The sequence below is a fragment of the Peromyscus maniculatus genome, chromosome 1 (assembly GCF_049852395.1).
Source record: "Peromyscus maniculatus bairdii isolate BWxNUB_F1_BW_parent chromosome 1, HU_Pman_BW_mat_3.1, whole genome shotgun sequence".
NCBI classification, from domain to species: Eukaryota; Metazoa; Chordata; class Mammalia; order Rodentia; family Cricetidae; genus Peromyscus; species Peromyscus maniculatus.
Genome location: NC_134852.1, coordinates 78890611 through 78904926, shown reverse-complemented (window position 1 = coordinate 78904926; position 14316 = coordinate 78890611). Strand labels below are relative to the sequence as shown.

Genomic DNA, 14316 nt, shown 5'->3' with positions numbered 1-14316 from the left:
CTCCACTAAATTGTGATTGTCCTTAGTAATTTCTCACATTAGAGCCTGTGTGCATGTTCTGTTTTATTTTTATTTACGAGACAGTGTCTCACGTAGCCGAGGTTGGCTTCTAACTCCTGATCTGTCTCCACTCCCAGAGCACTGAGATTCAAACATACAGCACCACGCCTGGGCCGGCGTGTCTGTTCTTGACACCTTTCAGCGAGGTTCGAGACCTTAAACCCCGTGCCTAAGTTCTTCTTGTAGACTCGACTTACTTGGGTTATGTAAGCCCGACGGCTTCTGTTTAAAGGTCAGAATGGGGGTCTAACAGTAGCCGGGATTGCTGTTAAAGCAAAGGCGAGGCTGTGCACAGCTCTTAGCACCAGGCCTGGGAGAGAATCGCTCCGAGTTTTATTGCTGGCATCCGTCAATGGGAGGCTGAGAGCGGGATGCACGTGAGAACGGAAAGACAGATCAGTTACTGGCGGCTCCTGGGGCTGGCGCCGGCTACACAACCCACCACGACGCTCAGCAGACACGCCACTTTCTTGACGTCCAGCTCCCGAATCGAAGCCGGAAGCCAGAGCAGAGCCACGGCCCGCCCTGGAGGAAGTCGCGCTCTCGGCCAATAGACGCCTGGCTCTGAAAACGAGCCTCCCATTCCACCTACCGTGAGACAGCGGGAGCCGAGGCGAACTATCGCGATGTTTCGTCCTCCGGGCCACTTCTCCCCCGACCCTTACTCCCGTTAGTTAGGCCCGCCCCGCCGCAAGCCCCGCCCTCTCAGCCCCGCCCTCCCTCTATCCCTGGACTGCCTGCCGGCGCAGCCCGGGCCACCACCGAGCGCTGGTCAGCGGGCGCCGAGGTGAGTGTCCCGTCTCCAGGCTCACAGATCGAGGGCACTGGCCCGGCTCCTGCCTGGGACGCTTCATTCCCGACGCCACAGGAGCTCCCGGGCCTCTGCGAGAAGGACCGCGGGCTGTCCGGCCTTGGGTCCCCTCGGCTGCTGTCTCCTCCGCGGCCCCTGGTACCCGAGTATCCCGGTATCCTCTGAATTCCTGAGCCCCTGGGCTCCCTGCTGCCAGATTCTTACGACTAATTCTAGTCGAACTAACTCGGGCCAAACCAGGACGTCTGGTAGTTTTTCTCATGGAGAGAACAGCCTTTTACACATGCTTATAACGTACAGTTTGTAAGACCCTCATCTCCAGCGCTAGGAAGTCAGGTTCTGTATTCTATCAAGTCAAGTCCTGCAAAGTCAGTTAGGGACTGTTCTTTAAAATACTTATGCTTAAAATGGGGGTTTTCTTAAGTTGGGAGATTGTTCTGTTTGCTTCTGTTGAGAAGACTGGTGTTGGACTTTCAGCAAACTGAAGATGCAACTGTATATAGAGAGTTAATACTACAGTATTTATTTACATTAACTGTGGGCTGGCGGTGATGAAGTTGAAGGGGCAGGAAAGCTAACCTTTGAAAGGCTGTATAGCCAATGAGTGCATATTGGAAAAACAGGAGCATTATTAATTCTGGAAATGTGCACCTTATTTCCCAGTCTGTCTTTGTAGCAAGATGCATTTCAGCAGAGCCTAAGGATGCTTTTTGAGGCAATCAGTTCCAGCTGGAGCATTCAGAAAGCCATTTGGTTACCGTGAATGGAGAATTGGGTTATAGTTTTACTTTGCAAAAGGAAAGCTTTCCATTTGTTTAATCTTTGTTTATCTCATAATGGCGACACATTGGCTACATTTTACATTTGTAAAAGGGTGCGTTAGTAGGTAAGGCAGTGCCCAGATTTGGGGTTAGAACCACCTCTGTTGTGTTTGTGACATGGTATCTCATCTGTAAAGTGAATTAGTTCATGTCTGCTGTGCTGCTTGGCTGTGAGGATAAAGATCCTTATGGCAGGTAGCAAGTTTAAAGAGTCTTTGAGTGACCTCAATGGGTAAACGAAAAGTCAACCTTGGAACAGCTGTTCCTATTTCATTCAGTTATTAGCTGTTTGAAAGCTGAAAGTATTTGTTGCTGTAGCATCATGTAGACATGAAGAAAACAGTAATATCTCTCTGCCCTCAGGATTTTACAGACTTGTCTAAAGTGTCAGTAACTAGGTGTGTGTATATAATATATGTGTGTGTGTATATATATGTATATATATATAACAATTATATTTATAACAAATATGTATATTACAAATTGTAAAAACAACAACTGGTTTGCTCTAAAGGAAAACCATGGGAATAGTTAGATGGGATAGGGAAGTGAGTTTTATGTTGAAATCTGCGAGGGGAAAGAGGCAGTTCCCAGGCCAAGAGGAGAGCAGCCAGTGCTTGGGGGAGTTGAGTAGCTCCCAGTATTAAGAGTTCAGGAACTTGGTGAATGTGGCAGAAGAGGCTGGACAGGCAGGTTGGGCCCGATGGTCAAGAGCTCTGAAACCTTCGTAAGGCTTTGCTTTTCTCAATAAGGAGTTGCTCAAGGGTTTATTTAGTAAGACATGCCCAAGAGGGAGAGATGAAATTATGTGTACATTTTGTGAGGCTCATTATTGTGGTTGATATGTTGGAAGTGAGGAAAGTGGACACATGGAGCCGAGGAATACATCTGGCCACGGCAGGAGATGGCAGTGGCCCGTGGCTTTGGCCGATGTAGAGATGTGGCTGGGATTGAGATGTGTTTTGGAAAGAGAAACACTGGCCTTGTGATCGACTGAAGAAGCTGGGGTGGAGAGGGTGGGATCCTCCATGACTTCCAGCTGAGCTGCTGTGTGTGTGGAAGGGTGTTTCCCCCACATTTGCTGAGTTAGGAAAACCTGAAGAGGTGACTGGTGACCAGCATTAACAGCTGTCTGGGAAGGTATGACATCGGAGATGCTGTGAGAGAGCTAAACCACTCACGCCCAGTAAACCATTACTCAGTGGATAATTACCCAGGAAGCTTTGTTTTCTACACAGAAGCATTGATGCTGTCCACCCTTTGGTTTCCTTCACTTTATATGAAGACACGTCAGATGTCGACAGTCAGGTGCCTGGCAATAAAGTGAGAAAGAAAGCAGATGGAATAAATATGGGAAAGTATTAGATTCTTAGGTTGACCTAGAACTGTTACCGAGCACTTCATAGAAGTAGTCTTTTAAGTAAAATGGCAACTGTTGTCTTCTGAGCTAAGAAGTAGGAGCTTGAAAATGATAGAAAGTAACCCCACAGTTACAAGCCTCTGCCTATTGAAAGCCTCCATACAAATGCTCCGTGAGAATTAGTTTCTTAAAATGAATGAAACAATTGAAACCGCACACTGTTCTTTTTCTGTTTCGATAGAGAACTGGAAGGGATGTTCAGGAAAATGGACTTTGCCAGCAAAACTGAAGTCAGTTGTCACGTACTTCCATTTACTTAATATCTGCTGGCATCCTGTGCTTCATTGCAAAGAACCCACACTTTGAAACCCCGGGACCTGGTGTCAGATTCTTGCTTTGAATTCCTTATGCACTCTTTCACCTTTGACAAGTTCAGAAAGCCTGAGTTTTGTTTCCTCCTGTGTTAATAGTGGAAGCTTATTCATCCTTGTTCCTAGTAAGATGGTAAAGTAGTCAGGTGGGGGTGGCGCACTTTGATCCCAGCACTCGGGAGAAGTGAAGCCGCCGGTTCAAGGCCAGCCTGGTCTACAGAGCAAGTTCCAGGAAAGCTAGGACTACACAAAGAAACACTGTCTTGAAAAAAATGAGGGGGTGGCAAATGTAGCTTCCTTTTCTTGTCAATTTTGGGACTGGAAGAGACTTGACAATAATTTTTCAATCAACATATTAACTGCTGTGTCTACACGAGTCACCCGAGGCCCAGAGAGCTTTATAAATGGAAAACACAGGGTTCACGTTCCTAGTGCAGTGTTTTTGACTAGTGACTTTGGGCCTCTTTCTTGGTTATTTCTGACAATCTGCAAAGCTGTAAAGAAAAGGATAAAAGTCAAAAGAAGTAAAAATGTGGAATACTTGACAATATTTACAGAGGAGGAAGTAAAGGAATTAAGCTGTTAGTGATATGAGTAGAAATCATATTTCATGTTTGAGATAAGTAAAGTACAAAATGAGACGGCCCAAAATGAAGATGGGGCCTGCTGCATTTGTGTTTTTTTAAAGCCTTTTCTTTGGTTGCATGCTGTACAACTTGCGTCTGGGGTCTGTGGATACAGAGCAGTTGGTAGAGTGCTTTCCCAGCATGCACAGAGCCCTGGGTTTGATCTCAGTACTACAGAAACAAAGAGGCGTGCCATACAACTGGAGGCTGAGACCGGAGGATCCGAATTTTAGGATCTTCTTTGGCTATATAGCAAGTTCTAGGCCAGCCTGAAATGCACGAGACCATGTCTTACAAAAACAAAAGCAGAAACTAGTCTCTGTTCTCATAAAGATTCCTACTTCAAGTCTAGAAGAAATTTTTCTCTAGTTATGTCTCCCTCCCTCCCCCTCTTCCTCCCTTCCTTTTGGTTTTTGGTGACAGAGTTTCTCTATGTAACAGCTCTGGCTATCCTGGAACTCACCTTGTAGACTAGACTAGTTTCAAACTCAGAGATCCCCCTGCTTCTGTCTCCTGAGTGCTGGGATTAAAGGTGTGAGCCACCACTACCCGGCCAGTTAGGTGTTTTTCTAGTAAGTAGTAAATATTGCTTAATCAGAGTACGCCATTATTATTTTAATGTCCTAAGTATGTGCAGAGATTTTAGTTGTCCCAAAAGAAGGTAGAGAGTGTAATTATCTTTAGTGTTAGGATGTTCTAGCTCTGTAGGCTAACAGGTTTATATGCAGTGCTTGTAAGAAACCTTAACAATGACTCCATTTTTTTTTTTGTCCTCTTTCTAGAAATGGACCAATTTTGACAAGATGTAGAGCTGCAGCGTGCCTGATCAGACATGTTCAGTCATGGCATCCGAACTTTGTAAGACGATCTCTGTGGCCAGGCTTGAGAAGCACAAGAATTTGTTCTTAAATTACAGGAATCTGCACCATTTCCCGCTGGAGTTACTGAAAGATGAAGGGCTGCAACATCTGGAGAGGCTCTACATGAAAAGGAACTCACTCACAACCTTGGTAGAGTATTCTATTGCATTAGTACCATTTATAAATGTGGTCCTGACCAAGGTATTTTTTTTATTCGCCCACACTGTTCAGATCAAGGTGTTACAAATGCAGGCAATGGAGACATACAGGGGCCGTCAGTAGTTGCTAATTCATTACCTAAATGCCTGCCGTTAGGATACAGAAGGGATGTGCAGGCAAGTGAAATATTCTAATGTACCACTGAGATAATCTCCCATGACCCATGCTTCTACTGTATGTTAAAGCAGCCTAGATAAAACGTAAACAAGAGAAAACCAGTAAGCCTGACTCTGACTTGGAGGAATTAAAAAGAGAATGATCTGAAGACTAAAGTCTTAATATATATTTGGGAAATCTAACAAATCCTTTGTGTGTTAACCAAACAAAACCTTTATGTTTTGCCTTGTCGAAATCAGAGTGACCTTGCATTGGAATATAGTACAGTTTGGTGGAAAAAATTTTGTGGCTATAGCAACATTTGATTTACTTTTTATGTTTCAAGAGAAAGCAAAAAGTCTTCATTATAACCTATTATATGTAAGATAAAGAAACTATTTAAATTTGGGAAGATAATGTTCTAACCAGAATTTTATTCCCACTGCTCATTATGAAATGTCCCCACTTGAAATGAATTTCCTTTATATGGCCCTTTGTGGCTATCATTTTACCTGATTTGAATCTTTTGCTTGAATCTGTGACTTGGGTTAGCCTGCTGTTCTTTGTAATTGATCCTTAAGTGTCTGGAAAGTGTGCCATACTCGTTTCATATGTGTGGCATGTAATCTGGACAAATTCGTCTATAAAATACCTGAAGTAGGTGGAATGCATTATAAGGTGTATCTTTTCTTTATCAGGGAACAAATGGCTATGCATGTCTTTAGTGTTTGACTATTGATACCTATGTCAGGTTGAATGCCTAGCTAGGTTTTTAAGCTAAAAATGTCTTGTTTACATTTTCTTAGTCTTCTCTGAAATATCTCTACTGTGTGATATGCTATCATACTTAGCAAGATTTCTAGCCCTTGGGAAGAAGTGGTGTAAGAAATGTATCAAAGATCATAGCTCCAATTTCCCCACCTGCATAAAATAGTGTACAAAAATATTCACGAGCAGATTACTGCCTTTCAGCAGTAACCCAATGGAATAGACTCTTCCGAGAAACTGACCTTTGCTTATAAAAGTTAAACAGTTGGTCTTTTGTAAATTTCTGGCAGTTTTCAGTTTAGGAAAATATGCCAGTATCACACAATTTGGATGTACAAAGTGGCTCATTCACATATCTAATTGAAAATTGTTTTTAGTTAGTGTACAGAATAATAGATCCCATTAGGTCATGTCCATGTGCATATCACTGTGTCTTCTCCTATTCATCTCCCTCTCCATTCCCCTTTCTCCCTAGTCCTTTCTGTTCACCCCCGCCCTTAATCGGCCTCCTCATAGCATGCATTCCAAGTTCACACTCTGCCCCCTTTTTAATCAGCCAAGATGAAATTCTTGCAGGTCTTGAGAATAAAAGTATCTTGTTTTCTCTTGGCAATTAGTATGTTTGATTAATGTGTATCAAATAACTTTAGGACCTGTACTGTGGAAGGCTGTGTAGCTCCCACAGGATTCTGGGAACCAGCAGTCAGCTCAGAGCTGTCCTGTTCCCTGGCCGTGTCAGACAAGGGTTCGGAGTGTTTGCTGCTGGTGGGAGCTGCTGGGATGCGGTTCCTGCCCCAGGTTTAGTTTGTGGGACTTGACTGGAGGCTGCAGGGCTGCTGTGTGGCCTTATGGATCCATTGGCCTTTCGATGCTTATTTTGAACGAGCTCGGGGACCTGCCAGTCATTTCTGTTTTCCCCTTGCTCCATTCTCTCCTGTACAATTCTTTTTTTCACTGTGCTAAATGCCCTTCTTTTCTCCATTTTCCTACGTGTCACCCCTCACCTCGAAGAGCCACTTCCTGAGAAGTAGTGACCCATGGGCAGCCCCTACCTGGCTCACTTTTGCAATTCAAATGATTTGACTTAGCACAGAGGCTTTTATTTATAGGATGGTTGTGTGTCCTGTTTTCCGAATTTGGGGAATGCCAGTGTTTAGAACTACACCAGGAAATAGCCTGTGAACTTAATGGAATAGACCTTTTCATTTAAAAAAAAAAAAAAAAAAAGCAACCTTTTATTTGCATTTCTTTTATGCTGAATTTATCCCTGTGCCATAAGTTTTTGACTCTTTGGTTCCATCTGGGATATCTCTTTTTCTGTGTAGCCTCCCACTCTGGCTTAGGAACAGTGCATTCCTGTTCAGTGGGGACAATCTCAGTTTGGCAGGGGAGCTCATGCATGCTGTATTAGTCAGGGTTCACTAAGACACAGGACTGATAGACTGTATATATATATAATACATATATATATATATAATTTGTAATATTGGCTTACAGGCTGTGATCTGAGTAGTTAACAATGGCTGTGTCCCTGCAGAAAGGCGAAGGATCCAGTAATGGTTTAGTCCACAAGCTTGGGTGTCTCGGCTTCCTCAGTCTGGTGCTGGTGCTGGGGCAGTCCTAAGAGCTGCCGGTTTTCAGTCCAGGTTGGAATACTGAAGTTCTACCACCATTGAAGGAAGGGCTCGGGGTAGATGAGCTTGCCAGTGAGAACGAGGACAAGCAGACAGAAAACACAAGCTTCTTTCCATCCTTCTACGTGGGCTGCCACCAGAAGATGTGGCCCAGATTTGGGGAGGGTCTGGACTTAGGGTGGGTCTCCCACCTCAAATAATCCAACCAGGAAAAATTCCTCACAAGGACTGTACCCAACTGCTTGAGTTTTAATTACTTTCAAATGTAGTCAAGTTGACAGCCAAGGCTAACCATCACTCAGATATTAATCTGACCATGAACTCTGTAAATTCAGCAGTGCGTCTTGGATGTGTGGCATATCTGGATATACATGACTAGAAGAGTCTACATCTAAATCCTTAAACTTCACGTTACTCTCTTTGTGGCTAAGCTTGTACAGCAAAAATTCACTGTTTTGGGGCCATCAGCCCTATGTCCAGCCCCAGTGGTTGGCCTGGACATACCTGTGGAGTCCACCGTTGTACTTCCAGAATAGCACACATTGTTTTTTTAAAGTGACATTTTTCAGACACTTGGTGGCTCTTTAGATATGCATAATCTTGAAGACCTGTTCAATTTGAGTGTTCTTAAAGTGAACACAAGGATTTGAACCTCTTGATTTGCACAGTTTTGTAGGGTTTTCTGGGATGAGAGTAGGTCTTCAGAGGGACCTACTGAACACGGACCACGCTGTCTCTCTGCCAGTGCCTGTTCTTGCGGCTCCATGGCACCCCTCTTGGTTGATCGTGGCCTGTCTGACCTCGGGCTTCAGATTGTACATGCTGCCTTGTCACTCTGTACTAAGCACTGCTGCCTCTGGGAAGGACCAGTGGCCCAGTGGCCCAGGAGCTCAGATCCCCTGGCCTGGCTGCACACACCCCTGAGGCCAGTGCCCCAGGCCAGGATGGCAGCAATAATGGAGGACTGAGTAACTTCCCTAGCCATCTCTGTTTCTACCCTAATCTAGTCACCAGCTTCAAAGGAGGACTCCATACATGTGCCACACGTGAACATGTATACACATATATACCACCCACAGAAGTTAATACCTACTGTTAAAGATTATTAATATCTTTTTAGAAACTATGAGAAGACATTGTAACTCACTATTGGAGTGGAAATTGACTTACTTTTTTTTGTGGTTTAGACTCTAGTAAAATTGAATACCTAATAGGAAAAAAAAATCAGTTGAACAAGGATATTCATTGTATGCTAACATTTTAGCGTGATGAACAGTTGTTTTCATAAGTGTATGTTTAGTATGTTGGTTAAAACTAGTAACAGCTAACTTCTTTTGAATCTTTACCAAGGCATTTGCTTGACAACAAATGCCAGGCATTGTTCAAAGCAATTTGCATGTGTTATTTAATCCTGGGAACAATGCGTGGATGCAGGCACTTTCATTATCCACATTTACAGATGAATAAGGCATTGAGAAAGGACTGGAGTGATGATGGTTGTGGAGGATGGAGAGTGTGAGAGACTGTGGGAGCTGAAGAAGATCCTTAAGTAGTGATAGCTTAAAAAAGGATGCACTATCATATCCGGCTATTACATTACTTTCTTTCAAATGGACACTTTAAAAAGTTGTTAAAGATGGTTGGCATATAGATTCTAAATATTTTGACTTATAATGGTGGTGACTCTGTTTATGTAGGTCTGACATAAATGGCTCCTTTGAAGCTGGTGACTAGGTTAGGGCGAGAAAAGGCAATGGTTAGGGAAGTTACAGGCTTGTTTCTCCCCGGCCCTCACAGGGTAACATTCCTTTTCCAAAACGCTTGGAACCAGAAGTAGCTTTACATTTTAGGTATTTTTCTTGGGATTATTTATTTGTATATACACGGTTAATTTGGGGGATGAGAATCCAATTTAGTCACATAACTCATTTGTATTTCATACTTACCTGAAGTTAACTGCATGCTGTATTTCTAGAACTCCTGAGTTTTAACTGCACCCTATCAGAGAGGGCAGGTATGGAACTTTCCATTGTGGTTTTGTGTTGATGCTCAAAGGTATTGGATCAGGGGCTGTTTGGATTAGATGCTCTACCTAGAGTAGAAGCTGTATCAATACTGAAGCAGCTGGAGGGAAAACAGTCAATTAAGGTGGTATAAAAGAACCTTGCACAGTCACGTGAGGTGAGAGGGATAGAAGGAAGGGTCTAAGTGTGGTTCCTCTTAAGTTCTCTCATGAGGAGTTTCTTTTGTTGTTGTTTTGTTTGTTTGTTTTGTTTTTAAGATAGCATTTCTCTGTGTAGCCCTAGTTGTCCTGGATCTCGCTCTGTAGACCAGGCTGGCCTCGAACTCAGAGATCTACTTGCCTCTGCCTCCTAAGTGTTGGCATTAAAGGCGTGCGCCACCACCGCCCAGCTTCACGAGGAGTTTCTTGTTGCTGGTCAACCTTTTGGACACATGGGGTTTCAACTGCTGCAGGAGGACAGGCCCTGCAGTCACTCTGATTGTACTGTACGTGCTCTAGCTGTGTGCAAAACCATCCTAATTATTTCTTGTATTGAAAAGGTAGAAATAGGTAAGTCTGTCACATGGTCAAGTTTCCGGTGACCCGTTTGTTTTTGGAACAGGATCTTGAAAGTAGTCCAGGCTGGCTTTGAACTTGTTCGTTCTTTTAGCTCTAGCCTCCCAAGTGCTGTGATTACAGGCATAAACCTCCATGCACAGCAATCTGCCTGCACTTTAGTATTTATGTAATGTAGTCCTAGAAAACCAGTTTGCAGAAGTGTGAGCAAGGGCACAGTGAAACCACTGAACTGGACAGCTCTGTGGGTGGGGAAAAGGTTTATTGTAAACATGAAACTGTTTCATGGCTCTCTCAGGTGAAAAAGAGAATAGCCAGAGGCATTTGGGGGAGTCCAAAGCTGCCATGGCTACCTGTTAGGGACAGAAAGAGTAGCCAAAAAGTTTGGGAACGCCTCGCCAGTTATAAAGAGAGCAGGTAGCTTCAGAGCAGAGGGAGCTGGAAGTTGAAGCAGTGTGAGTGTGTGTGTGTGTGTGTGTGTGTGTGTGTGTGTGTGTGTGTGTGTGTATGTGTATTTGGGGAGATTGGCATGAGCAGTTAGATACATAATTTCCAATTACACAACGTCTGCCTTGCAGATAAGGGCAGTCTTATTTGATCAAAGTTCACTCCTCATCAAAGCTGGGTCACAGGCTGCAGCTCCTGGTGTCAGGTAATAGCATCCATGATTACCAGTTTGTTAATTTGTTTTTAATTAAAAAAAATGTTTTTCAAGACAGGGTTTCTCCGCACAGCCCTGGCTGTCCTGGAACTCAAACTATAGACTAGGTAGCCTTGAACTCAGAGACCTGCTTGCCTCCGCCTCTCAAGTGCTGAGACTAAAGGTGTGTCACCATGCCCGACCTCAGTTTATTTTTAAGTTTTGAGAATTTAAACATGAGTATGTTATATTTACATCATTTATTTCATTTCTACCCTCCCTCTCCCCTTCCAGTATCTCCTCCCCATTCTTCTGATATTTTCAACCTCCTCTTCTGTATTTGTTGTTTTACACACCCACCCACCAACACACACACACACACACACACACACACACACACACACACACACACACACACACACCACACAGAGTGTTGCTCGTGTGTACATGTGTTTAGGGCTGACCACTTAGGATTGTCTAACTCTGGAGAAAGCTGATTCTCCCTTGATCAGCAGCCTGGAGTTCTGGATTTTCCACATCCTTAGCAGCCCTTGATATTTTCCATTATTTTGTTGTTTTGTTGTTGATATCTTTTTTTAGTAGGTATGGAGTGGTACCTTGTTGTGGATTTGATTTGCACCTCCCTGAGGCTGATGGTGTAAAGCATCTTTCCATGCACTTATTTGCAGCGTTTATACGTTGTGTTAGCTGGCTTTCTATTGCTCTGGCAAATTCCTGGATAACCAACTTAGAAAAGGCTGATTTTGGCTCGTGGTTTTAAAGGTTCGAGTCCACAATTGAGTAGGTCATTGAGAACCCAGTGGGAGTGCTGGGTGATAATGGGTGGCGGAGTAAATCTGCTCCTCTGTGACTGGGAAACAGCCCTCAAGAAGAGACTGGCTTTTTGGCCTTCCAGAGGCCTTGTCTCTGTGTCAGCTGTAGCACGTGTTCCCTTACCCCAGTAAATGCCTTTCTCGGACTGCTGTTTCTGTCTGTTCCTGTTTGCAGTGTTTAAGATTCCCCTGATGCTGTCTGGCTCAAGATTTTTTTCTGCCTTTTAATTTTTTAATTGGCAGGAAAACAAACAAAAACAGAGCCTGATCAAGAACCCCAGACCGGATCACTTTTGCCTTAGCTTCTGAAAGGGAGGAGCCGGAAGGACAGTCCCATCCAGAGAACATCACAGATCCGCTGTGGTTTATAAAACACATGAAATACATGTTCCAACTTAACAAAATTTTAAACCTTCACATTTAAGGGGAGTTTGAAAGAATACTTTATGCCAGCTATACTTGTTAAAGTTTACTTTTGCATTGGTCATGAAGAAACTTGGTGTATGTAACTGTTGGTGGGATTTCTGTTTTCCATGAAAACATGGGCTTCGAGAGAAGGGAGTCATACCACAGAGTGCCAGTAGAGGTCAGTCATGGCCTGTTCAACACATGCGGTTCCCTAGGACGTTTGAACTTTATTCACGAGAGATGTACTTACCTATTTTGTACTTTCAAAAGGCAGTATTCTCACGGACTCCAGTCTTCTCAAAATTAGTGTACTGTATTTAAACATACACACAGTGTGCTTAGCTTGTTAGTCAACTCTTACTGATGCCTGTCAGTAGCAGAAGTATGGTCTCAGTGCTTTGTGTAGAGCCAGCTTATCGTGGAATGCTCTCTGGTAAAGCCAAGTAGGCATCCAGAAATAATTGAGGGTCATGCAAGCTAACCAGAAACAATATTGATACATCGGCAGATGAAGCTAGATGAGGCTCTGACGGCATTTCTTCCCTGCCCCAGTCTTTGCTTTAATAAGCCCTCTGCCCCACACTTCTCTAGTTTTGCTAGATATATCCATAAATGGAAATGTATGTTGTTACTGGGAAAGACACCAATACTAAAAGACTATTCCAGGGATTTTGATAGATCCCCTTGTGACATGTATACTGGTACCAAATGTGAGGATCCAAAACTTGTACCACTTAGACATCAGTTGATTCTGTCAACAGTGAGTATTCAGATTCTTCAGTCACTTTACAGTGTCCATGTCCAGTGATGGTGCTTATGAGAAAAGGGCGTGGCTGTTATGTATCTAAGCAGTGGGAATGTGTCTGTATGCCTGAATGAAATTGTACGTTTTTTTGTTTTGTTTTGGTTTGGTTTTTGGTTTTTCAAGACAGGGTTTCTCTGTGTAACAGTCCTGACTGCCCTGGAACTCACTTTGTAGACTAGGCTGGCCTCCATCTCACAGAGATTTGCCTGCCTCTGTCTCCTGAGGGCTGGAATTAAAGGAATGTGCCACCGCCACCCGTAATGTTATTCTCTTGTCGAAAATAAACTAGTGGGTTTCCATTGTGTTTAGTTTTTGGTTTTGTTGTTGTTTTTGTTGTTTTAAGCTATTCCTTAGAAAAGCCCATGTATTAGTTACTTCTCTAATCATTGGGGCCTATCTTTCTCATCCCCTAAGCTTCTGAGCTTCCTAAAGCTCCACAATCTTCCCCAAACAGCACCACTCCCCGGTGACCTAATGTTTAATCATGAGTCTGTGGTAATATTTTACATCGGACCTTAACAGTCCTTGCCACTTTGTACAAAATCAGTCTACAGGTTTATACTTGATTTTTATTTAAATTTGAAATTTATATGTTTGCGAGTATGTGTACCTGTGAGGGTAAGTGTCCAAAGAGCCTGGAAGAGGGCATCAGATCCCCTGGAGCTGGAGTAACAGGTGGTTGTGAGGTGACCAACTTAGGTGCAAAAGCCAAATATGTTCTGTGTTAGTTTCTTTCTGTTGCTGTGGTAAAACACTGCGAGCAAGGTGATTTTGGTCCGGAGTGTTAGTCTATAAGGAGGGAACAAAGGCGTGGCGGCTGCACCTGCAGCGGAGGGCTCACATCTTGAACTGCAAGAAGGAATCCTAGAGCCAGCTAGGAATGGCGTGTGGCTCATGAACCCTCAGAGCTTTGCTCCCTGTGACACACTTCCTTCAGCAAGGCCACACCTCCTAAACCTCCCCAGAGGCACCAATTGGAGGGACATGTCATGAAGTCCATCACACACGTTCCTGATCGTTGGCCACCCCCACCCCAAGCACAGCTGTTCCTATAACAAAGTTGTGCAGAACCCGGGATGTCTTTAAGAGTACTAGTAAGGCATCACAGGACAATAGGTCACTTTCTTTTTTTTTTTTTTTTTTTTTTTTTTTTTTTTTTTTTGGTTTTTCGAGACAGGGTTTCTCTGTGTAGCTTTGCGCCTTTCCTGGAACTCACTTGGTAGCCCAGGCTGGCCTCGAACTCACAAAGATCCGCCTGCCTCTGCCTCCCGAGTGCTGGGACTAAAGGCCTGCGCCACCACTGCCCGGCAATAGGTCACTTTCTAAGCACACCTTCCCCTTTGCATATGTCACTTCCTGTGCCCAGGAGGTGAACCAGAGCCACCCTCCCATCCACCTCATGCCGGTCTGTTATATTTGTCTTTCA

At 43.8% G+C, this 14316-nt stretch overlaps 1 protein-coding gene across 2 annotated transcripts in view; it reads left to right on the top strand.

Moving 5' to 3' along the window:
• Positions 1–421: 421 nt before the first annotated feature.
• Lrrc28 (leucine rich repeat containing 28) overlaps positions 422–14316 on the top strand; it is a 126499-nt gene continuing 112604 nt past the window's right edge. The window contains exons 1-2 of one of the 2 annotated variants that reach the window (XM_076544704.1): positions 422–847; positions 4832–5059. In XM_076544704.1, coding sequence (XP_076400819.1) covers positions 4892–5059 — 168 coding nt within the window. In that variant the 5' untranslated portion in view covers positions 422–847; positions 4832–4891. The remainder of the gene's footprint in view (positions 848–4831; positions 5060–14316) is intronic. The other variant, XM_076544709.1, reaches the window with a different exon arrangement.